Source organism: Anser anser (assembly GCF_964211835.1).
Source record: "Anser anser genome assembly, chromosome: 10".
NCBI classification, from domain to species: Eukaryota; Metazoa; Chordata; class Aves; order Anseriformes; family Anatidae; genus Anser; species Anser anser.
In genome coordinates this window covers 2,983,316-3,007,131 of record NC_139730.1, presented here as the reverse complement: position 1 = coordinate 3,007,131, position 23,816 = coordinate 2,983,316, and the positions used below count along the sequence as shown (strand labels likewise).

Genomic DNA, 23,816 nt, shown 5'->3' with positions numbered 1-23,816 from the left:
GTGTTTCCGCTACAGCTAAATCCTTATCAAAGCAAACAAGCCTCTTCATTTTAGCCTTTTCATAGAAACTCCAACTGATAAAAACGTGCCCAGACCATGCTGCCTTCCGGTGACAAGTAGAGATTTCATGCACGTATATGAGCTGAGGATGACCACGTAGGAAATGCTGATCCTGAAACCTTCCCTATTTTATGGGGACAGTTATTTAAGCTAGCTTGAAGTCCTGCACAGAAGAAAGCTGGGGACATTTCAGACGTGCCCAGCTTTTAAGGGTGGCACAGTGGAGAGAAGGGACTCATCGCTGAATGGTACCAGTCTGCAGGAGAGGGAAAGCCCCGTGCCATACAGACCAACAGGCCAAATCCCTGCCCACAGCGATGTAACAAAGCTCTCCCCGGTCAGAAAAAGGAGAATCTCTGCTGGCTGTCAATGGGAGCACTGCTCTCATCGAGGTCTCTCCAGAAAACATCGGGACTTTCCTTCCACGCAGAAGAATTTCTACACGCAAATGAAAAACAACCTGGGGAGATCCAAGTTCCCCGATGTGTTACAGCTTTTGCCCTCTGAGTTACGGGGATGCTTCACGGGAAACGCGGTCCCCGTGGGAAGGAGGCTCCCTGGGACAGAGCTGGGATGCAAGCAAGCAAGGTTCCAGCACAACAGCAAACGTTTCTAGGCCGAAATGCTTGGGTTTGGCTTCCCTCAACGAAAAGCTCAAGTCTTCCATGGAAAGCAGATGCTTTTGAACGCTCTCCCCCACCCCCCAAATTGCTTGGCCGCAAAGCAGCAGTGACGGAGACGTCTGGAGCAGAGCCATTTCAGCATCCTCGGTCCATCTGTCAGGGGAAACGGAGCTGTGGCACCACAGCCCGCGCATTACAGCATCACTCGTAGCACGGGCTGCTGAGGGTGGCAGTCTGGGGGTCATTGGGAAAGGGAAGACATGAAAAAAAGGAAAAAAAATCACTTGTCAGTGCTCGTACAGACCCTGGTGTGTGACCACCGGGGAACGCACAGAGAGGAAGGTAAAGGGGCTGCTCAGCAGCCAAGCAGAGGGGGTCCGTGAGGGCCCCTGGGGGTGTCCAGCAGCACAAGGGCCACCCCACCTCCGCGTGGTGCCACCCAGACACGATTTTGTCCTTTCCTCCTGAAGCCGCACTGCTGGGAACCCGCCTGGTCCCACACTGTGATGGGAGATCAGGAGAGAGGGGCTACAGGAGAGAGGGGCTACTGCTACTGGCCCTTCTTTGTGCCGCACATCTCCTAACAACACGGAGCCTCAGGCTGCCACAAGGACAAAACCAATGAAGAATAATCCCCGAAATGCTACGTAACGAGCCGGCACGCGAAAAGCCTGCAAGCGCCGGAGCAGCCATCGCTGCTGCTAACAGCAGTGCTACCAGCCAGCACAGAACAGGTCTCAGGAGAGCATCGCGGGGCGGAGAGCCCAGCAGGTATTTGGAGAAGTCACACAGGCTTGTAGCTGCCAGCTCCTTGGCACCACAGCCACAGGAACCTGCCCAGCAGCAGCATCGGACCGCGAGTCTCTCAGCCAACGTCCTGAGCCCTGTGCTGACACGGTATGTTGCTAAATAAAAGGGATCCCTGAGACTTTTCTCACTCCTTTTCTTTGTTGACTAGGAGTGCAAGTGCTGGTACCTGAACCAGAGCACCCTGGGGAGCTTCCCCTTGCCAGGATGGACCAAGGATTTCTTTCCAAAAGGATTTTCTTTCCTCTTACCATCGCTTTTCACAGAACCAACCAAAGAGAGCAGGAGAGAAGAAATGAGAAGACGACAAAGGCAGTCGGCCTGGGGCTTTTCACACCCAGATATACCCGCCAGGGTATGAGGCGGGTGAGATGGAGCTCGGGCTGGCTCAGGTGGCACTTCCCAGCGGGAAGGGGGCAGTGGGGTCTCCTGTGCGGGCGCACATCTCCCTCCAGTGCCCGCTCCCAGCAACAGCAGCCTGTTGCTCCCGGCCACCACTCCAGCTCTGTCACCTGCAAGGTCATCCTCACCTCACCGGGCTCCTCGGGTGACAACGCTGCTCTCCGGGTGGCTGCTCCACGGCGATCCCTGCTTCCCTGTCCACATCCATCAAAAACCAAGCCGTTTGTTCTGCTAGCAAAACCACTTGGCACACTTAACTCTCACTTGCCTTTCCCCATCCAGTTCAGGAGGCAGAGAAAGCACTGCCAGAATCGCCCCCTCCCACCGGAGGGCACTGCCCTCTCCAGCCCCTGCTCTGCAGGCACAGAAGTCACCCTGCAGACCTCTGCAGACAGCATTCCTGCTTCGGAAGAGAGATATGGATACGCGGCCCCTAGAAAGGCCTCCAAAGGAAGGGACTTTCCTCCGCTTGACCTGTTCTCGGGGTTAGTCGCCATCGCTGAAAACATTTGTTCCTTGTTTGACAGAAAGAGCTGTAGGAAATTCCTCACACTCTTTCTTCGGCTCGGGTCCAGAAAGGCAGCTCCACTCCGCTGAAATCCACGGATGCGGCTTGGCTGCGAACCATCTCCTTCAGCTGAGCGCTGATCCGACACGGCACTCAGGGACAGCCAAGAGCATGGCTTCAGCGCACAGGGCTATCTGTTAAGGGCAGCTGAAGGCATTTTATTTCCAAAAGGCCACAGCTGCCTCGCTGCTAGCAGCAAGCGCAGGTTAGCCACACATCCTGAGCTCACCTGCCCTCCTGCGACACACAAGCGTGTTGTTGGTGCAAATCCCCTGCGTTCACAAGGCATTTGTCTTACTGAACCTCCTAATTACTTTACATGCTCTCCCCGGGTTACAAAGAGAGACATAAACAGATTAACTAAATTAGGCCAATTAAAGGTTCCCTAATGGAATGAAATGTTTCAGACAAGCTTGAGAGAGGAAATGGGCAGGGAGGAGTGAAAGACAACGCAACGTCAGGCAAGCCGGGAAAGATTTCTTTTCTTCTGGGGCTAAGGGTCCACTACCCCTGGCAGGTGAAACAGGGCGGCAGATGGCACGGTGATCCCAAACTTGGATCTGACAGCCTGCAGCCAAGACTACCAGCACTCTGCAGAGCCAGACAGAATCAGACCCCGACTTCCCAGCAGGATCACCCCAAATGAAAGCTCCTGCGTGGGGTAGGAGTCCAGTCACCACGTGCACAGCTCATTACCTTCCTCTTCCCATGAACGATGTCCTCAGGGAGGCTCGTGTGGATGAGGCTGTGCACTTCTGTCAGTTCTGTGATGTCTCCCAGGGGCACGGGTGCATCCTCCGGCAGCGGGGACATGAGGGACTCCAGTTCGTGCGCGTCTGAGGTGGCACTAGGAGCTGCCACCCCTTGCCTGCCCCGGTGGTAGTAAGCGTGGTTGCCGGCTGCCTGGGAATCCAGGCCTGGCAGGGCCTCCCTGAGGGAAAACAAGCAAGAGTTGACATTTCTGATCATCTTCACATTCCTCTGTCCCAAACTGCCGCGAGACTGCCAAGGTTATCTAGCCCAGGCCACTCAGCCTGTCCCTGTAGAAGCAACTAGACCCAAGCCTGACACTCGTGAGGAAGCTGCTTGTTCCGAGGCCTGGGATCTCTCGCCAGCTCAAAGCTCTCCTCAGGCACTAAGCTGGTTTCCTATCGCAGTCTCTCCAAATGCTTGTGGCTGGATCCAGACCCCTGGAATAGCAGGGGGGCTCTGGGCTGAGTCCAATCCTACTTACACCAAGCTGTTAGCCACAGGGAGGTCGCTGTCTTTCATCACCTTCCCAAGTGAAAGTTTTACCAAACATCCTTAGAGCTGTCCAGCAACAGAAGGGAAATACTGCCCAAACACACATTTGCAAACGGCAAATAGTGTTGTTTTTTTCCCTTTTTCTTGCCTTTCCAACCCCCCCACTGGAAAAGAAAAAAAAAAAAGTATGTTCTTTTTAGCTGGCTAGCACTCCCGTGACTCAATCTCTACATTACCTGACGTCATGCACAATGCATCCCAAACCGCCCAGCTGAACACAGGGAAGAAGGTCACAGCACATTTTGCCTCCTTCCACAGCAGCCCCCTCTCCCCCCTGCAAGGCGAGGTGGCACCTACCTCTGCTTGCTGTTGCGAAAGCTGGCGCACATGCAGAAGAGTATGCAGAGCAGCCCCAGGCAGACTCCCACAATGATTCCTGTGACTGAGTGGATGTCCAGAACATCTAGTAGGGGAAGGACAGGTGCGTTATTTCAGCTGTTAACAGGAAGAAGGCACAAAGTGTCCTGAGTTCAGAGAAACATTTCATTAAAACCAATGGGTGGTGCCTCTATATACAAAAAGGAAACAAATATGGCTTGGCAGTGACAATTTAGAGCACCTTAAAGCAAGCTGGCATCTGTGTATATTCATTAATTTCATGCTACACAGGCCTAACAAAGGCAGCGAGATGCAGGTGGCACGTGCCTTTCCAGAGGGGCCAAGATGGCAGATGAGAGACTGAGTTCTGCTGTGGGATGGGTTCTGGGGCTGCTTGGGGCCTATGGAGCTGCACATCTGAGGACCCTGCTGTGATCCTCTGCACTCTCCTACCCACAGTCACATCTCACATTCTGCACATCTCACATTCTACACAATTCGTTAGCAAACAGAGAAATGCCACTGCTGATGAACTGTGGTTTTCAGCAATGCAACTCGTTTCCTGCCCTGGGACAAAGGGGAAATTCGTACCAGACAATTTCTCCCGCAGCGTGTGCACATCCTTAACGTTTGAATAGGGACCAGACCCCACCACTGTCTTTGCTCCCATCTTGAAGAAGTATCTGGTATCACTTTCCAGTCCGTGCACTTCAGTGCTGAAGATATTTCCTGATCAAAAGCAAGCCAAGAGAGGTTAAAAATGTGCAATTTCAAGTGCATTCACAGGGCTGCAGCAAAGCAGCAGCAGCGGAAGTCTGCTGGACCGCCAGAAGTGAGGCATTTTGTGCCATGAGCTCTAAGAGGTAATGCAGGCACCTCCTAGGTATTAATGAATGTGCTGCTTACAGAGCTGATGACACAGACTGCATACAGTGATGCTGGCATACATCCTCCTAGGAGTGACCAGGCAGTGGCCTGTATCTGCTGGATGTCTGCTGGATGGCAATGGCTGGTTCAGCCCTAGATGTGTATGTGATTTCATGTCTCTCGGCAGTCACATCCCTGGACTCTTTTTATATGACCAGAAGCAAGGATCAGCATATGCCTCAAGAATGCTGGCAGCTTCAATTTATTTGTTTGTAGTCAAAAATCAGCAGGAGTAACCAGCCCGGGCTCTGCTGGCTGACACACAAACCCAGGGGAGAAGGCAGGAGCAACCAAATAGCTGGTGGGGTATTTAGTTAAGCTTAGAGGAGACTGAAGAGAGGTGTTTGCCTGGACCTCAGGAAGGCTCACCTTCTCGTGTCAGCAAGGTCCACATGTCGTCAGGCTGCGTGTTGTTGGCGTTGTACAGGATGAGGTACTCCACGATGATGCCATTGGGCTCGGCAGGAGGGCACCAGTGCACCTGCACGGCGTAGGGGTTGAGTGGGTGCAGCCGCAGGTCAGACGGAGGAGTCGAGGGACCTGGCAGATGCGAGTAAAGAACCACTGTGAGCAGCAGAAACAAGGAGGAGAGCACCCAACCTGCAGGGCACGACGACCGCTCCGTGCCTTCCATGAATCACTGGCACACATAAAATGACGTGTGACCCAGGTGACTGGACATCTTGTCTAAACAAGCTGTCAAGAGTGCAGAGGGAAGGAGGCTACTTAGCCCCCAACAGGGCAGGACATGTTGCACTCCTTCAGTGGGCTCGGGATCCTGAGCATCTCTCAGCTTCTTATGTACACAGTGACATCAGAGCTTGGAATCTCTCGGGGATTTGATGGAGATTCACAGAAGTCCAGGAAAGATCAAGGTTCAATCCCCATAAATACTCACGGTCGGGAAGGGTGAACCGCTCCACCACGCTGCCAAAGGGCCCATCGATACCAACACCATTGGACTGCACAGCAAACTCATACCTGGTGTAGGGCTTCAGCCCACTGATGAGGATGTCTTCATCCGAGCTGCCAAAAGAGGAGGCATTCACAAGGTCATTAACATGCGATGGAAGCCATGGTTACCCTGGTACCTTCCCAGGAGCACCGTAAGAGGTTATCCTAACTCTTACAGTATTTGATTTTTCACCTAAAGCTTCATCTTCTGTGGTCATGTGAATGCAAGAGCACTCAGCTCCCAGATACAGAGAAAAGCAGGTTCCCAGCCTTTGGGACCCCTTTTTATGTACTTGCAGAGCAAAGCCTAGTTACAGGCTGAAAACCTGCATGAAAATCTAGATTTAAAATATATCCCCAAATCAAAACTCCTTAAACTCTATCCATTTTTAAACCAAACTTGAGAGGACCATCTCACAAATCACGGATGCTTTGAGTCTGGCCAGAATTCCGCCTGGCTTTGTCATCAACAGGGAAATAAAATAAGCACGTAAGGTCCATAAAATGCAGAAAAGATGCAGAGACTAGTCTGTAAATTGCCTCCTGGTATTTAAGTCATGGACAAATTCCCACCGTGGAAATCCCAGTGCCACATTTCACCATCTCTGAATTCATCTGTGACCAAGGCAGACAATCCCAGCATTTGAAACACCTACGATTTTGCCAAGAACTGGGACATCCCTGCAGATTCCTCCTCCCTTGTGTTTATTCCTGACACGAGCAATATATGGCAGATGAACCCTCAGCATCCCTCTTTACCTTGTGTAGTACGTAACAAGAGAGGCGTTTTTCAGGCCCCAAGGGCTGAAGCGCACGGTGTAGTTGACAATCTTGACCGTGGTGAAGTCAGGTTTCTTCCACCTGAGCCATATGGACGTTGAGCTGTTGGACTCTGCATAGACTTGGACTGGAGGCAGCGGAGGACCCTTCTGCACCGGGGGATCTACGGTGGTGCAAGACAAAGTGAAAGATGTGGAGATGCAATGACAGTGAGGCAAGGGACAGCCACCACAGACAGAAATCGGGGAATAAAACAGGCTGTGAAGCTTGCACAAAGATGCTGTCCTCCGGTGTAACCACGGATGTCCTGCTTAGCCCATCTGTGCACGAAGCTGTCCATGCTTTTGCTCATTTGTGGGGAAAAATCCTAATGAGGACCTCCACACCACGCTGGTGGCGTACTGCTGGGGCACACAGGAGGCCAGCTTCAAAGTTACCCGCTCAACAGGCCCACAGCAGGGTGAGGAGGAGCACAGGCTCTTCACCACCCTACAACAGACTGACAGGGCTGGGATCAGAGCCCCAGTCCTCAGAGCTTTCGATTTCTAACACTGAGAAACCTGGCATGCTGATCACCCACATTCCTGAGTGTGTGTAACATAAGAGACGAAACCCAGGTTACCTGGCATTTCCAAAACCATCCCCGAGCCACTCATGGGGCCAGAGAGCACTGAGAAAGGGGATAATTTCCTCCTTTCTCTCCTTCCCAAGATAACTCCTCCAAAACAACTGCAATGACTGTCAAAGGGAGTTCCTTTATCTTGGGACCTTCCCCATTTTGGTCATGTCCCTCCTGAAGTCCTTCTTCTGTACCTGCACCCTTCCTTTGAAGCCACGTGCCAAACAGACGAGACAGACAACGAACAGGGCATTCCTCACCTACTGCTGCTGCAGGTGCCTTTTCGGTTTTGCCCTTCCAAACGGCCGCATAACCGTCTTCGTGCTTATTGAATGCCACCAGCTTCACCTCGTAGAGCTTCCCAGGAGCTGGAAAAATCAAGCAGGGTTTGACTGGGCTTATTCTTCTTACCAGTCCCCCTCCACTCAGACATGTTTTCTTATAGCTGACTAGCTTTTCCCACCACCCAAGAAAGCAGCTCTAACAGACTTGTATTTGCTAAAATACATCAGGACACACACACCCCCTTCCTCTTACAGGGTTTTCACATTCAAATATTGTCTCACAACTGGAGCATTTATTGTCACAGCTACTCCCTAGCTCTCCTCTCCCTTTCTACAGAAATTGTTACTAACAAATGGACTTTCCACAGCCCCTGAGGGGGTTAAGCAATGTCCCGACCTGTAGCACATCGTCTCAGGATCTCCTGATCCTTCTCCCCTTCAAACTACTAACGAAACCCCCATGGAAGTGAATGAACTGTGTTGTTTATTCTTGGGGTGAGGAGATCCTTCCCTCTCCTCAAAATGCACCCCATTTCTAAAGCCTTTCCTGATTTATTCACTGCCGTAAGGCTCTTCCTTCCAGCACGTCCCTGACCTCCCTGTTGTTTAAGTCACTGGGAGCTTTGTTGTATGGGGACTATTTTGCCTCCACAGCAGAGTTCCTACATCTACGGTTAGGAAAGCAACAGTGCAAACAAAACCCATGCCAGAAACCTAAGGATCATCTTTACACAGCCTTCCCATCGGACAGGCACACACTCCATGGGGAACATCATGCTCTGATCCCAAAATAAGCTGCAGGACAGGGCGCCGTGTCACCAAACAGCACTGGCCTGGTCCAGAACCCACTTCTGCCTTTCCTCCTGCCTTTCGTTAGCTGAAACGTTCCTTTGCCATGCTAAGAAACATCTGAGGGGTTTTTCACGAAGATGTTTAATTGACAAAACAGCTCGGGACATCCAAAGTTCTCAAATAAGCCACTCGCCAGCATCTCCCTTCAGCAGCCAGCCCACTCGGAAGCTCAGCAAGAGCAGTCCAGACTGTCTTTAGCTGCCTTGACTGCAGCATGTTAATGAAGTTTGTTGATTTGGGCCGTGCCTGTTCATTCCCTGCCCCGACAGATCACCGCTCCCTTTGCCAGGCAACGTAAGCAGAACAAAACCCTTCTTATGGATGCCAATTTTATTATTACTGCGCTGATTACACTCCCAGAGGCTAATGGTACCAATTACCAAAGGCTCTCGCTGCTCCACAACACGTTCACGCTCAGAATATAAAAACAGTTCAGCCACATTTTTGTCCCTGAAAGAATCTCGAAAGCAAGCAGAGTTTTATCTGCCTCCAAAGCAGTCTGATCTGCATCTCCACGCTCTCCAGCCACAGGAAAATGTTTCGAATCCACACGAGGGGGAAGAGGCCAAAAGGCACTCAACTTCCAAGCAGTTGGGGCCACAGGCTTGGTGAAACAAAGAACCCCCAGCCCATCTCTCAGCAGCACGCACGCCCCAGCCTCCTGCTTGAGCTTTTGGCTGGGCTCATCGTGAATGATGGGATCCAAAACGATGGGGAAGAGCTCACAGATGTGATACAGCTGCGGGCAGCTCCTGTTGGGGCATGAAGTGATGGGAAGGACAAGGCCTCCATCTCCATCCTTGGGTAGGAACAGCACGGCAGCCACTCAGACCTTAAGCCAGAGCAGCTCTGCTAAACGACCAAGCAAGTCGTATTCTGAAAACAGGGGTATTTTGGGTTTCTCAGAGGTTTGGCTTCAATTTTTATACACAGGCCCAGATGTTCAAACTCTTAGAACAAGCAGACATAAAGCTCTATCAAGCTGTCAAGAAGCTAGTAGGCAGCATGAAAACAGATGTATTTCACTACATTCCATCATACATTAAATATAAGCAGAATAATCTAGTCCAGATCATTTCAAATCACTAATCTGGATGACTGTGTAATATATCCAATATGCTAAATACGTTGTTTCGTTCAGTTTTTCAAGGTGTTCATGTAGGCCAGATGCCGTATGTTCCCCTAAGTGGGAAATCACCCTGATCTCCGGGGAGTCACTTCCAGAGGAATGCGCTCTTCCTCCATGGGAACGTGGAAGACAGGATCAGATCCTCACTGTTTGTTTTTCCTGTCGATTACGGCCCTGGTAGTTACACACCATTACAGAGACTGACTGCTAGAACGGAGATAGGAATCGATGAGAATTTCTCAGGGATAAGCCATCCTGGTGATTCAGGACAGCTTCCTTTGGATTTCACGGGATCGTTGAACTTCTGTGTTTCTTCTGTACCTTTGAACAGCTGCCCACCTCTCTGGCAGGATTTCAGCACATAACTCAGCGCATAAGCCTGCACGTAAGAGCAGATGCAAAGAGTGACCTTAGTGATATCACTCCAAGGAGACACGGTTTGTTCCAGAGGTTAGCAAGAGTACAGGAGAAAATATCTTCTCTCGCTTCAGACAGCTCAAATAGAGAGAGCTGGGACATAACCAAAGGCAAAATCAAGAAACCAAATATCGAGAGTAAGGCAAAGGATGAGGAGGAGGAAGCCTGCAGGACAGAGAAGAGGTGGTGGACAAAGCTGGCACTATTTTAGTAGCAAGACCAGCTACAACATGGGAAACTAAGGCAGGAAACGTAGGCAGGGCTCTTTGCTGGTGCAAGAGTTGCACTGTTGCTGTGAATGAAGAACTACTGTGCTCAAGAAGCACTGTCCACGGCTGCTTTCTGCCCATCCATCCACCTCTGCCTGAGACATGTCTCAAAAGGAGCTGTCTCGTCAGAAGGCATTTCCCCTCTTGTCCTGCTGTGCTCCCGGAAAAAAAAAAAAAAGGAAATCAGGAAATCTAAATCAAGCTACACAGGAGTTTTACCCCTCAGGCTAACCCTAAATCAAGACAGGAGAAGGGGCGGTGTGTCCAGAGGAGCGGAGCCAAGGAGCACTGAGTGACTGCACTGCAGCAGTACATAGTGTGTATGCTGGTTTGTTTGCAGTAATACTGCATGCAACTATGTCTGAGCTAAAGTCTTGCATTCCCAGTGCCTAATTCTGGGATTTCCTGACACCTCATCTCTTCAAGCTTGACTAAGTTTGTGGTTTCAGCCATGACACTTCAATGGCCCATCTCCTCTGGGCCAGCCTGGGCAAACCTCCCCCTGCCACCGGATAGCACCATCACCACGTGCAGCGCCCTTGCTACCTGCACGACCCCTAAAGCAGATGGAAGTACTTGCACTGGGCAGCTCCCTGCCATAAACCTAAACTCTTTTAAACCCCAGCCGCTCCTCCTCCTCGTTTTATGTCCAAACTCCTGCCTTTCACAGCACAGCCAGATTCCCGACCCCGTTACTGTACACGTGCAGGAGCACGTCATTCGGCAGCGCAAGGGGAAGAAAAGAGAACGGCCATGGCTGGAAGAAACCAGAGCCTCTTCCTGATACGATAGCTGATACACAACAGCCAAATCATAAGGAAGCTATTAGGTCTTGACAGATGCCCAAATTTAAGGAAGTAATTACAGAAGAACAAGCAGCCTTCTCAGCACCGCCATGCCAGAGCATTTGGAACCAATTCAGCCTGCTCCCGAGCCCCTCCGCTAACTGATTTGCCAGTGGTTAGAGCAGCGCGTGATGATGTTCACATGTGGTTTCCTCAATGCAATAATTACAGACCTAAACTCTTCAGAGAAACTCCTAACTGTTAACACCCTCTCAGTGGCGGGATGGCTGCAGCGTGCCTGGAGTACTGGAAACCTGCTCAGTGATGACACGAGCTGTCCGTCCAGGTGCCGCAGGCTGACCTTACACCATGCACAATATACATGTCAGACGTGTAAGATGAACCAGCAGGAGAAACAGTCGCCCCTCAGTCTCCGCAGTGGGCACGGATGAAGCATGAAGTGGGGGATGGAAGAACTCTAAGAAGCAGAACCCTGTTATCAGGATGCATCTGCCATGGCTCTTTTCTCTCTCTCCATCCTGTATTGATTGGCAAATCAATTCATTAGTATGATGAGATGTTAAAAACATAACCCCTTATGGGAAAAAATAAACGTAGTAAGCCAGGCAGGTAACTCTGACTGCAATGCAGACTTGTTCTCCAGCCACGGACACTCACTCTTCTATCTCTTTTCCCTCAGGGGAGGTGGAGGAGAACGCTGACCCCAAATTAGTATGCTGTGAATTAACCTATATCTGAATTTTAACATAAAGATATTTCAAATAGCATGCAATCGTGGAGCTTCTTAGAAACATACAGACAAGGAGAGATCATTGCCCTGACTGGTGATTTTAATCTAAGCACTCTCATATTGACATAATATAGAACAATAATTGACGCATATCCCCTCATTAGTATATATTAAGTATATTAGTAGCCCTTGGTTAAAAATCCAATCCCTGCTACACTGCCTTCATCAATTTCTGTCTTTCAAACTCTGCTTAGAACAAGTCACAAAAGCCCCAGGCCAGAAATTATTTTGGGTGCTCTTAAAACAATAAAAAACCAATCAGGCAGAGTGCTCAGCTCCTGCAGTTGTGGACTTCTACACCTGCAGGCGAGCAGATAACACTGAGCTACCTGGAAGTATCCTGGGACTGCTGTAAAGTGTGAGAGTCAGACCTGGTTTCTGCACCCACTGCTAAGACGACCAGCTCACCTAGTCGAGTCAGTTCATACTGCTTCACTTTCTTCTTCAGCTTTATGGGCCCTACGTCCCAGCTCTCATCTTCAGCACCATCCAGGGGACTTTCGTCGCTGGCCTCCTCTTGGCTCACCTCGCGGTAGTACAGCTTGTAGCCTGATATCTGGGCATGGTTGGCTGGGGGTTGCCACGTTATCAGGAGAGACTCCATCTTCGCTCGGACTTTTAATTCCGTTGGGGCAAATGGAACTAGAAGAGAAGAGAAAAGTGTTCAGTCACTTATCTCTCTTATTTCTTCGCTCTACTGAATCCTTCCTGACGTTGGCAGTGAGCAAGGGGTGTGAGGAGAGGCCATCCTGCCAGAAGGGCATCTCCACTGTCTAACAGAACGGTGTGGTTGAACTCTCCCATGAGTTTACTAACTGCACAATGCAGGAAAAAGCACTTCACAAAGCTGTATGGGAGTTTCTCAGTTTATTCAGAGTTACCACCGTCTTTAACAACTGCTGGAGGCTGGTTTGGGCTCAGCTCTGCTTGGCAGAATTGTCTACCCACTCCCGAATCAGGCTTTGTTGTTTTTTTATTTGTTTGTTTCTTGCTTTTTAAGGAATTTTCACATCTACGTATGGAGGGAGGAAAGACCCACTGCACAGCCAAGCAGCAAGACAGAGGCTGCTCAATGGGAAGCTAAAGGTTGGTACCCTGGTCCAACCAAAGCCAATAGTTAGAATTCCCTAATGAAAGCAAACATCTCTGGTTATGCCTCAAGCTCCCCATCCGAGAAATAACATCCTGCAGCCCCCGCCCCCAATCCCAGGCACCATCCAGCTCCTACCGTGCGTTTGGTTGTCCCTGTCAGGAGTCCGGTGCTGGGTCCACTCAGACGGGGCCCCATAGCCCATGCTGGTGCTGGCCGCGATGCGTACTTTGTACACTTTGTTGGGATGCAGCGAGTAGAGAGTGATCTGTGTTTCGTTTCCACCCACCTCAATGGAGGTAACCTGATCTGCTGGAACCAAGGTGACACCAATGAAAAAGGGGTTTTCCCACCCAAAGTGCAGCCACAAAGCCCAGCAACACCCACATGGCCTCTTGCCACCAGGAAAAAACAGAACTAGAGATTGGGCAGAGCTGATATCCTGACTGACAACCCCCTTCATCACATTCAGAACCACAGGATGCCTTCAGCACCGCTGAGCCTGCCTGGAGGGAGCCGTCAGAACCCTTTGCTGCTGCTGACACGACGGCAGAACAGGAGCACAGCTGATGGTAAGTTCCAGTGGTTCCCATTGCAGTATTTAAATCCGCACCTTAATTTGAACCAGAACTGTCCAGCAGCCCTGCTCTCTGCAATACTCACACCTTCACCAACGCCAGATTGAGTTTTTATCACTCCCTCGTCAGCCCACCCAAGTTCACAGGGGAGATAACAGGAAATTTAAACCGAGAACGATCTGGGATTTTCACTGTAACAACTAATTGGTCTTGCAGGAGATTCATATGGCCTGTTTGGTGAACGCAGAGGTCTTGCTTTTCAGCTTCACCTGGTGTAAACTCAACTGAGAGTACTGCCCTGCCATGTAACAGTGTCTGGTTGAGTGTGAACCCTGGACTGTAAATGTTTTCAAGGTTTTACGACACCACAGAGCCACGTGCAGGCTCAAGGCAAAAAAAAGAAAAAAAAAGAAAAAAAACACAACAAGAGCCAGGAGTCACACTGCAGACTACTAATCCAGATCAAACACATGGGAACATGTCCAACACTTCATCACATTCCCCATCCTTCTCTTAGTAAGAAGCATGACCCCGGGAAGTGAGAAGCTGCAGAGCTTTGATGGTTTTAAGAGCAAATACCCAGAAGGATTTGCAAAGCAAGCACACATGGAATCAGAACAACTGCATTCAGCATGTGGAAATGTTACCATCCCTGCTGAAGGCTTCGTATAGTGTCTGACAATATAAACAAAACCAGATAAAACTCAGTAAGAGGGCAACGCAGCCTAGCCAGAAAACTTGCATAAGGATCACTGATTAGACTCCATTTTAAAGGCATCCAATGCATTTACCCTTGTCCTGAAGCAGCATAAAGCCCTCCTCCCAAAACACACAGTGCAGAGGGCACCACAGGGTTGGTGATGCAAGCCTTCCTGGGGCAGCATGATCGCATGAGCCATTCCCCTGGGGACACAGGCTCCTCCACAATCACGGGAAAAGGCACCTGGGAGTAGCGGGAGGTAGCACAGCAGCAGCACTGCTGCGACCACCAACTGCAGAGTCCAGCTAGGGGAGGGAGGCTCTCAGCAAAAAAGGGTCCCTCCGCTGGGGGACCTTGCACCTCTTCCCCTCAGCGTGACGCATTGTTAGTGCTGCAGGAGCAGAAGACACAAGCCCTTTCCAAATGTCCTCTCTCTCACCTTCCTTGAGGGTGCAGTAGTCAATCTTGTACTTGGTTATCTTGCCGTTACTCAGCTCCGGAGGAGGAGGCAGCCACGTCACACGGATGTCTCCAGGAGTCATGCTTGACAGGGACAGCTGAGGGGCAGCACTAGGAACTGGGCAGAAGACACAACGCAAAGTCAGTAAAGACTGTGTCCTCTACAAACTGGGCAGGTCAGCAGAACGGTTAATCGGCCTGCGCTGTAGTGCGGAGCACGAAGAAGACACTAAAAGAAACGCCTCACCGATTCAGGCTTCAGCTCAGGAATCCCCATCCCCTTGAGAATCAGAGCTCTGTGCTGCACGCAGCTTTCATGCTTTCAGCTGAGCTCTTCAGGCTTTTGACACACACACATGGGACCACGCAGTTCACTACGTCAGGAGCATTAAAAGCACATAATGCACCCTGCAGCATAGCAGGGGTGTGCCTGAGGTCTGCCAAAACCATCGTTTCTTGCCTCTGTCATGCAGTCTGTTGTGAGCTGTGCATGCAGCCCCCTGTTGGGCAGCTGTCCCTCTGGCACTCTGCCTTTACTGCTCAAAAAATGCTACGTGGTGCTAATATTAACAAAAACTACTGACTCTTAAGGGATCCAGCCTCAAGACTGCTCCCACCCCCTACAGATTGCAATAGATGTTTTTCCTCTGAGCTGAAATCATGTCTGGCCCAGAGACAAAGTTTGGAGCAACACCACATTAGGTAGATGAAAGTCCAGAGGAACTGACTGCAATTTCCGCAGGATTCTCAAGGGCCCCAGTATCAGTGAGGGCATTTTCATGCTCTTCATCACCCAAACTGATGATCAGACCAGGATGGGTTTATTATTTTTTGTTGTTGTTGGATTTGTTGTTGTTGTTGCTGTCTTTAAAAGGGCTTATAGCAACAAACTGTAGGAGCAGTAGATTGAGGTTCCTAGGATTTCATGCTATTCTCCAGAGCATATTCAACGCCCACCGTGAAACTGGACAAGAATATTTGTTATACCCATCTAATTCAACGCACCGTCCTCCAGGGTCTGAACAATTATGGAAGAGGACGTCCGGCTGGCTCCGAGCTGGGAATACGCGACCACGTAGAAGACATAGTTGGTGTTGGGTTCTAGGTCCTTGACTTGCAGTTCAGTGGTATCATTATTGACAGCAAACTGGTACTCCACATTATCTGTTCCTAGAGCCAAGGAAACACTGATCAGCAGGTCAGTGAACTGCCAAGACATTCCCTGAAAAAAATGACTTAAATCACAAGACCCATAGAGTAAAACCACCTTCAAACTCACTAAGCCCTGTCCAATTTTTCAAGTGTCTGTACAAAACCCATCTCTTATGTGAACTCACTGGGCAAAAATATCCAATGCTTAAGTGTTAACATCTCCACTTTGACTCAAGCTCCTTGATCCATGCTAAAGCAGCTGAAATTACCATCCCAAATTTCAGAGGAGCTGAAGAAGCAGTTCAGCAGGAGTACTGGCCTGTTGGCTGTTCAGGCAGACAGGCCCCAAGCAACCCAAGTGCCTCACTCCAGATTCCGGCTGTCGGTATTTAGTAACCACCTCTGTACACGGTATAGCTGTTCAGTATCTCCATTAATAATCACACGCTTTGCATATAAAATCGTGTTGGAAGAAGAATAAAGAATGGAAATAAGTTTCCAGAAGTGTCTACTAGAAAAGGAAGAAAACACAACTTAGGAGATAACTCGGGTTGTTTCCAAACCATCTGGATGCACTAAAGCTATCCCGACCCTGTTGGAACAGAAACAAGAGTACGAGAGTGGATCTCTAAAGAGGTGTTGCAAACACCAGACTACAGCAGCTTGAACTATCCAAACTAACACACCCAGTTCTTTGCCTTGAGCACAGTTCTGCTGAGAGCATGCTAAGAACAACCCAGGGGAACTCCTGCAACTATAAAAAGCCCAGTACTAAGTGCCCTGGTGTTTTTGGAAGGGTCTTCTCTGCCCAGCACCAGGGACACAGACTTTCCCCCCTTATCATCACATCCCCACGGCCGCTGCCGTGCTGTGCAGGCAGGTAACACCTACCCACAGCCCGCTGGTAATGCAACGAGAAGCCAATGATCTGCTCGCTGTTGTACTCTGGCCGCTCCCAGGACACTAAGACTGTGGTGCTGGAGAGAGACACGGCTGAGACCTTCTTGGGAGCGCTGGGCAAGCCCTCCCGCACAATCACGGAGAGCTTGGCAGTGGCACAGGCCATGCCCAGGCTGTTCTCAGCCACGCACTGGTAGTAGCCGGCATCCTCCAGCCCGATCTGGTTGATGACGAGGCTGCCACTGCTCTGGACCTTCACCCGCCCGTTGGAGAGGATGGCCTCGCCGTTCTTCAGCCAGTGAATGGTGGGGGCTGGCTCACCCTCCGCCTTGCAGACAAACCGAGCCGTGCTGGCTCGGGTGCGTGAGATGGTTTCAGGAGCCTGGGAGATGCTGGGCGTAGCTGGGAGGAGAAAGGACAAATTAACGCAGGAAGAAGGAGGGAAAGAGAGCAGAGCAAATCCCTTCTCCTCCCCCCTCGCTGCTATGTTTTATTCAGTAGCAGCTTTGCTTACAAGATAGGATTTGCCAGGCAGACTCTAGAGGCTTAATTTAGACTCTGTCCAAAAGGAAAAATAAATTCCGTATCAATCATGTGCTGCGTTCCCTGATCCTAGGCTGTTCTCCCTACTGGCTTCCACAATGCTGAAAGTTAATTGCTGATACAGATTTCCACGGGGGGACCCAGGAGAACAAAAGCAAGGCATAAAACGCTTCAGCAAACACAAGGAACTAAACCCCAAATTAAAGAGGTGACACTCCCACCAAGAGCTTTCCCAACCCAGGGCCTCCTGGCTCTAGCCCGACTCCTTTCTTCCCCAGCACGGTTCACAAACACGACCTCTTGGGGAGCTCCTGCATATCAGACCAGGTAATCCACAGCTACACGGCCAGCATTTCCTCACTTTACCTGGAGCATTTATCCTGCTCTCTACTCACCAAGGACGCGGAGCTCAGCTGCGGCTGTAACGAATTGCCTGGTCTGGGGTTTGTTAGCACGGCAGACGTACACTCCAGAGTGATGGGGCTGGCTGGAAGGAATGAGGAGGTTTGTCCGACCCAGCACGATCACATCTGTGGAAACGGGCTTTCCATCTGCAGGAAGAAACGTGCACAAATGTGGGAGGGAGCCTCAAGCTGCCCGTTAGGAGGGCTCGCACACGACGTGTCTGCCTAGATCCAGGATCGCAGCTGGGGAGCAGAGAGACCCTCAAATCCCAAACCACAGCCCAGCAGAGGATTTCAGCCCAGACATTCCTCGGTGCTCGACAGGCGTAGGCCAGCCCGAGAGAACACTGACCCAAGGTTTTGTTTAGCAATAATCAAAAAAGACCTGTTTTGGATCAAAACGGTCTCTAATGCCTAGGGCGTGCCTGGAATGAGACCCTCTAGGAATAGCACATTTAAGGGAAAGCTATGCTAACATCTTATTTGGCAAAATAAGGATCTGGATCTGCCTGCTGACCCCATGCACAATGCACGTCTCCTCCCTTCGTGTGTTAATGCAAAGGTCAGTGAGAGCACTGCATGGCTAATGGCTTGGGGGTTCTTCCCTCTTCTGGGTCCTGGAAGTGAACCCAAATTGGAACCTCCATGGCTTCACTGGGAAGCTTCCACATTTACCAGCACTGCTGAGTAAGGGAGGAGATGGTCTTCTGCATCTTCAAACAGCCCTAAGCTCTTCAACGTGTTACAGACGAAGACAGTCGGCTGGCTGCTGGGCACTGCTTCCTCCCAGCATTGCTCTGATGGGAGAAACGTGGGGACCATTGTGTGGGTACCTGAATGAGTGAGGGGACAAAGGCAAGAGCTGGGGACAGGGTATGGACAAAGCCAGTGTGGCCAAGGAAAGGCACAGCTGGGCAGTCAGGAACCCCCTGGCAGCACTTATCAGGCTAATAGAGCCAGCCAGCTTGGGCAGTACCCGCACAACACCAGGCCTCGTCCCTCTCCAGCTGCTGATGAACGCAACAAAACCTGCAGCACTTCCCTGCCTTCACCTCCAACAAATTCATCTGACTCTGCACCTCAAGACAGGAGCGAGCTCTCCGCCTCCACTCAGAGCAGCTGCACCTCCTCAGCACCATCAGCGGGGAGCACGGCTGCCATCAGATTCTCTGCCCCCTCCATTTATTTCAGGGGCTTTCTGCTGGCCTCACAGTTCAGTGGCTGTGCGCTCAAAGGAGCAGAAAGGCTGCGCACCCCACTTGCACAGGAGCGGCTTGAAAACCTGCCTCCAGATGGTAGCAATTAGCTGACACCACCAGGGCTGGCAAGAGCCAAGCTGGCAACCTGGAGGTACAATCCTCTGAGTTACCTACGCGCCAGTAATCCAGCCTGCTCCTTAACGTTGTCCTGCAGAAGAACATGCTTGTATAATAACACAGAATTACTATTACAGTCAACACATCCTTTTCCACTTGAAGAGTCCACGCTGGAAAGCAGAGGGGACCGAGCAACGACTTTAAAATAAAGCGCGCAAGGAACTCTTTCACCAGCCAATTCACCAGGGAACCAATTCACCATCCTTTCACCAGGGAACTCTTTCCCCTTCCTCTCCCGCCATCTGACACAATTTCATAGTGATAATTTAACTCTGATAACATCTATTATACTCTGGGCTTTCAGTATAGCAATGAGTAAGTAATCTAGCATGGGAAAGCTGTGTATTTCTAATTGTGAAGCGCAGAGGATAAAACAGAAACATTGCTGCCACAATATTTAATCCTTGCTGATCTGATTTCCAAAGTTGTGTCCCTTGAGATTTTTTTTTTTGCTCCTTTTTTGAAGGGAAGAGGAAATATTTGTATACACTAAAATCACTGCCTGTGGACAAGTCTGGGCTGAAGACCAACTGCAATAAATGGTTACAGAGGGAAGGAGTCTTAAATTGTGATCCAGATTTATGAAAATGACTGAGAGCCTTTTCTGGGAGGGAATCGATTCCCGAGCTGAGAACGGGTTCAGTCAGAGCCTCTGAAACATCTGATGGATGTGACGCTCACTGAAGTGACACTAGCATCCTACTCGTGACTGAGGCTATCAGTGCTGGGTAACGTATGCCAGTCTGGTTTATTTGTACACTTCGAGCAAGATCTAAGCATCTTCCTGATCTTTCCATTATTCTGGGGAGAGGGGGAAAAAAAAAAAGCCAGTGGTTTGAACACAGGAAAATTTTTGAACAAAAACCACCCAGCAACACTCCCAGCTCACAGCCATTTCAATAATTAACAGATCTTATCCTTTTTTATAATCCTTCGAGATAATACATTTTTTTCCCCCAGTGCAATGGCAGATTCCACAGAATCCCCGCTAACCTCAGAGTCACTGGAGGAGTGGCAGAGGCCTGACCCCATCTGGTGACCTTTACCGCTCAAGCTCCTATAATGAGTATGACTAATTTAGATCAAAAGGCATCCAGGCACCGGAACTCCGCATATTTCACAGGTCAAACAGATATAAAGTGAATTGTGTGCTTTGTAGCCTGCTAGATTTAATCAGCATTTCCAGTTTAGCAAGGGCACCCTATCCTGTGACACCACCTGCGTCATTAGGCACTGATGTAAAAAGCACCTTTCTTGTCCCCCAGATTTTTCTGCCTTTTAACAGATTTTGAAAATAAAGAGTCCCCAGGTTCCTCTTGATGACAAAAGCTTAATTCTGTCCCACACACTCACCCTGTCGTATCCAGGAGACGAAGGGGGTGGGATCGGCGGCTGCCATGCACTCCATCACCACGCTTTCCCCCGCCACCACCGTGGTGTTCTCTGGAGCAGCAATGATGGTGACATCTCCTCCTGCTGGCTGGGAACCTAAGGCCGAAGATAAAAAGAGAAGTCTGTTCCTCCAAACTGAGAAGCTCCCAGGAAAGCAGAGAACACCAAACCATCCCAGCCATGCTTCCCCAGGTTGTCTCACGTGCGTTAACAGCTCGTGCCTAGTTGGAGGAGAAAAGCAGGTCTTGAGTTTGTGTTTTGATGAAAAAATAACAAAGAAGTGCACTGAAGATTTATTCTGATCACACCAGCACTAACAAAAATTAGTGTCAGGATTTTCACATAGAATATAAGCAGAGTTTCAGCCCAGCATCTTCGTCAACGGTTGCTAAATGGATGCTTGTTAATTAGATGGAACAAGACACCTCTATCCTCATGTGGAGCAACTGCTCAGGACACAACCCAGCCTTCGCCAAGGCAAAGTAACGGCGCAAAAAGAATCTAACAACTCGGTTAAAGAAATTCTGATATCCAGACGTGTATTGTAAATTGCAACAAAGAGAGGTCGAGCCTCTGTGTCCAGCCCTTCACCCCTGAGCACAAAGGCTAACTAAATCAGTCACCGCGCATCTGGAGGGGGGTGTGCTATTTAGCTTACATGTGCATAGATGAATGGCCAGCACGTAAATCAAGTAACGTCTACACGAAGATCTACAGGCTGCATTGCACAATTTCTTGAGAACGGGATGGGGATTTTTTGCTTGAAATGAACCTTCTGCATCTACCCACTGCTGAGCAGAGGTTAAGGGAAGGTGAAGGAAATGCCTTTGCAGCGGCCAGATTTCTGTTGTCAGATTAAAACAACCGGAGCACGCTTGAGAAGACCAGACTGTTCATGACCTTCGACAGCAGCAGTGCTGTTTTTCCAGCTTTCCCCGAAACGTCTAACTCTGAGGGACACTTCTGTTGTTGTCCTCAGGAAGGGAGAAGTAACTACAGAGGAGTCACGTAGCGTAAGTAACTCCTAGGCCTGCTCCAGGTGCTCCCAGGGCCTAGCTGCAAGCCTCACACAAATAAAAGCAGGACCTTTCTGTACAGCCCACAGTGAAACTCCCAGACTCAAGATGCTGCAGGGTTCCCACCAAAGAGGTTCAGAGAAGCTCATGAAGGACACATTTACCAGGACTGTTAAATTGAAGGCCTCACTGGAGGCCCCGGCCCAGGATGTCCCTACATCTCTGACCACCAGACGCTGAGGGAGATGTCCAAGGAAAGCACCACGTCCTCCAGACCCAGCTTCTAATGTACCTTTCCCTTGAGTGTGCTGTGGTCACTTTTGGAGATGAGGCCCTCTGTGGCAGCCAGGCAGCATTTGTTTGTACTGACTGGCCGGTGAACACCATCAGCAAACGGAGAGAGCGGGAGCCTGTGCTTGTCCAGCAGATGGAAGCAGAGACCGAGGAGCGCCCACGGTCCCCCACCTGGGGCAATGGCTGGACACAAAAAGCGACCCCAGCCCTGTGCAAACACCAGGAAAAATAGCAAAAATAGCTGCCGCAGGGCACAAAGGGAAGCCGAGCCAAGCACCCTCTGTCCAGCGGAAGGAGTAGGCCGCTTGCGGGGCCTGGTGCACACGGGCACGTAAACATCTCTTTTTGTGCTTCCAGCACGGTGTGAGCTGGCCAAGGCTTTGCCACATTCAGTTACAGAAGGGGGACAAGACGAAACCACAGACCAAGGATTCAGAGGCCCCCTCGCCAAACAGATCGACGTCCTAGCCACTCCTGACTGCAGCACCGAGCTGAGCCGGAGAGCGACTGAGAGAAAAGAGGCTGAATGCAGAAACAGGCACGAGAGCTTCCACGAGAGGCACGTAAGCTGAAGGCTCTCAGAAATGCCAGGCTTTCCAGAACAGCAGCTTTCATTTAACTCCAGTTCAGCAAAGCACTAAAATCCACAAGTAATCGTTAGTCCTGCAGAACAAGTGAGACACGGCTGGGCAAGCGCGGCTCGGTGCGGTCTCTTAAATTAGCAGCGCGTCTCTGCCCTTGCTCTTCCCCATACAGCAGACGAATGAGAACAAGGGGAAGGAGCTTTTGAGCCAGGATTTTGGGCAGGGCACGGCTGTCTGTCCACCTACCCCTTGGGCAGGACCCGGCTGCAACACTCCTGTGTGCACAATGTTATCTTTTTCTGCATGGTGCTAGGGAAAAAATGCCTAGAATGACAAAATAGCACCAGCCAGATGGCAACACATCCCTCGCCAGACTTTCAAGCAGCTTTCTCTATCGTTTTTAGAGGACGAGAGCGAGCTCCCAGACCCTTTGCATCCCTCTGTGTCAGCCAGGCGGGCAGCCCCCAGGTGTGCCTGGCACAAGCATGGAAGAGGCTGCAGGAATTTCACGCGAACACACCTTTCCTACACCCGGCATCACATCACTCAGTCCCTCAACAGCCACGTAGGGCTGTCGGTCATTGGGAGAGGGAGCTGACGAGCTGCCCAAAGCCTCCCTCACTCTGAAAAGGTCCCAAGCGCCACTAGCCGCGGGCAAGCCACCAGTAAGAGCCCCAGGGCTCTCGACTGGCTGCTCCTCAGCTCCATGCTCTGGAAGGTAAAAAGAGGGCTGATACTGGGGCTTCCTGGCAGCCAAACCCAAGGCGCACAGCAAGTCTCAGTGGCTCTGACAACTAAGAGGGGCGACAGCCACAGGGATCTGCAGCTCAAGCATCCCTTTCTGCTCCCCTCGTCCAAAACTCTGGTCTCAGCCTTGAAAAACTATAGGGAAAAACGTATTAGCTCAGATGCCAGGTCTGTTTGTCACTGATTGTTACTGAAATTGTATTAAAAAATTAAACAGTTCTGCTTTTTTTCCCAGTACATTCCTTGGTGTGTGCATGGCTGAATGCCCTGCGTACCTCTTGCACCCACGAGCAGTTCTCTCCAGCTCTGTATTTCACTGTGGGGCTGCAGAGCAAGCCTACAAGTCAAGCTCCTCTTTGGAGGAGCACATTTTTCCCTTGCTTTCTCAACAGGCCAGTCAGATAGGACGGAGCTCAGGTTAACTGCTACAAACTGGCTTTGGTTTGGTTTGAAGAGTTCCCAAGAACAGACTCGGCTAACCAGGAAAACCTCCGCTCAGTGCAGTCTGACAAACATCAGAGCAAAACCAACTCTAGTTTTTGCCTCCGCTGCCACTGAAATAATTTCAGGTCAAGAGGGAATGTTGTTAGAACCAAAGGAAAAAAGAGCTGCAGTTTCCAAGACATCTTTCACTGCCTGAACAAAATAGGTCACCGAACACATCTGCACCA

General features: G+C 50.4%; 1 protein-coding gene across 6 annotated transcripts in view; it reads right to left on the bottom strand.

Annotated features, from left to right (window-relative positions):
* The window catches only part of IGDCC4 (immunoglobulin superfamily DCC subclass member 4), an 86,773-nt gene that overhangs the window by 6,562 nt on the left and 56,395 nt on the right, over positions 1-23,816 (bottom strand). For 5 of the 6 annotated variants that reach the window (XM_083849960.1, XM_083849962.1, XM_083849963.1 and 2 more), the window contains 14 exons: positions 20,466-20,600; positions 17,728-17,883; positions 16,781-17,191; positions 15,743-15,907; positions 14,718-14,855; positions 13,139-13,312; positions 12,319-12,552; positions 7,624-7,731; positions 6,724-6,907; positions 5,909-6,036; positions 5,380-5,550; positions 4,675-4,812; positions 4,063-4,168; positions 3,157-3,391 (listed from right to left, as the gene is read on the bottom strand). In XM_083849960.1, coding sequence (XP_083706086.1) covers positions 3,157-3,391; positions 4,063-4,168; positions 4,675-4,812; positions 5,380-5,550; positions 5,909-6,036; positions 6,724-6,907; positions 7,624-7,731; positions 12,319-12,552; positions 13,139-13,312; positions 14,718-14,855; positions 15,743-15,907; positions 16,781-17,191; positions 17,728-17,883; positions 20,466-20,600 — 2,483 coding nt within the window. The remainder of the gene's footprint in view (positions 1-3,156; positions 3,392-4,062; positions 4,169-4,674; positions 4,813-5,379; positions 5,551-5,908; positions 6,037-6,723; positions 6,908-7,623; positions 7,732-12,318; positions 12,553-13,138; positions 13,313-14,717; positions 14,856-15,742; positions 15,908-16,780; positions 17,192-17,727; positions 17,884-20,465; positions 20,601-23,816) is intronic. The other variant, XM_083849961.1, reaches the window with a different exon arrangement.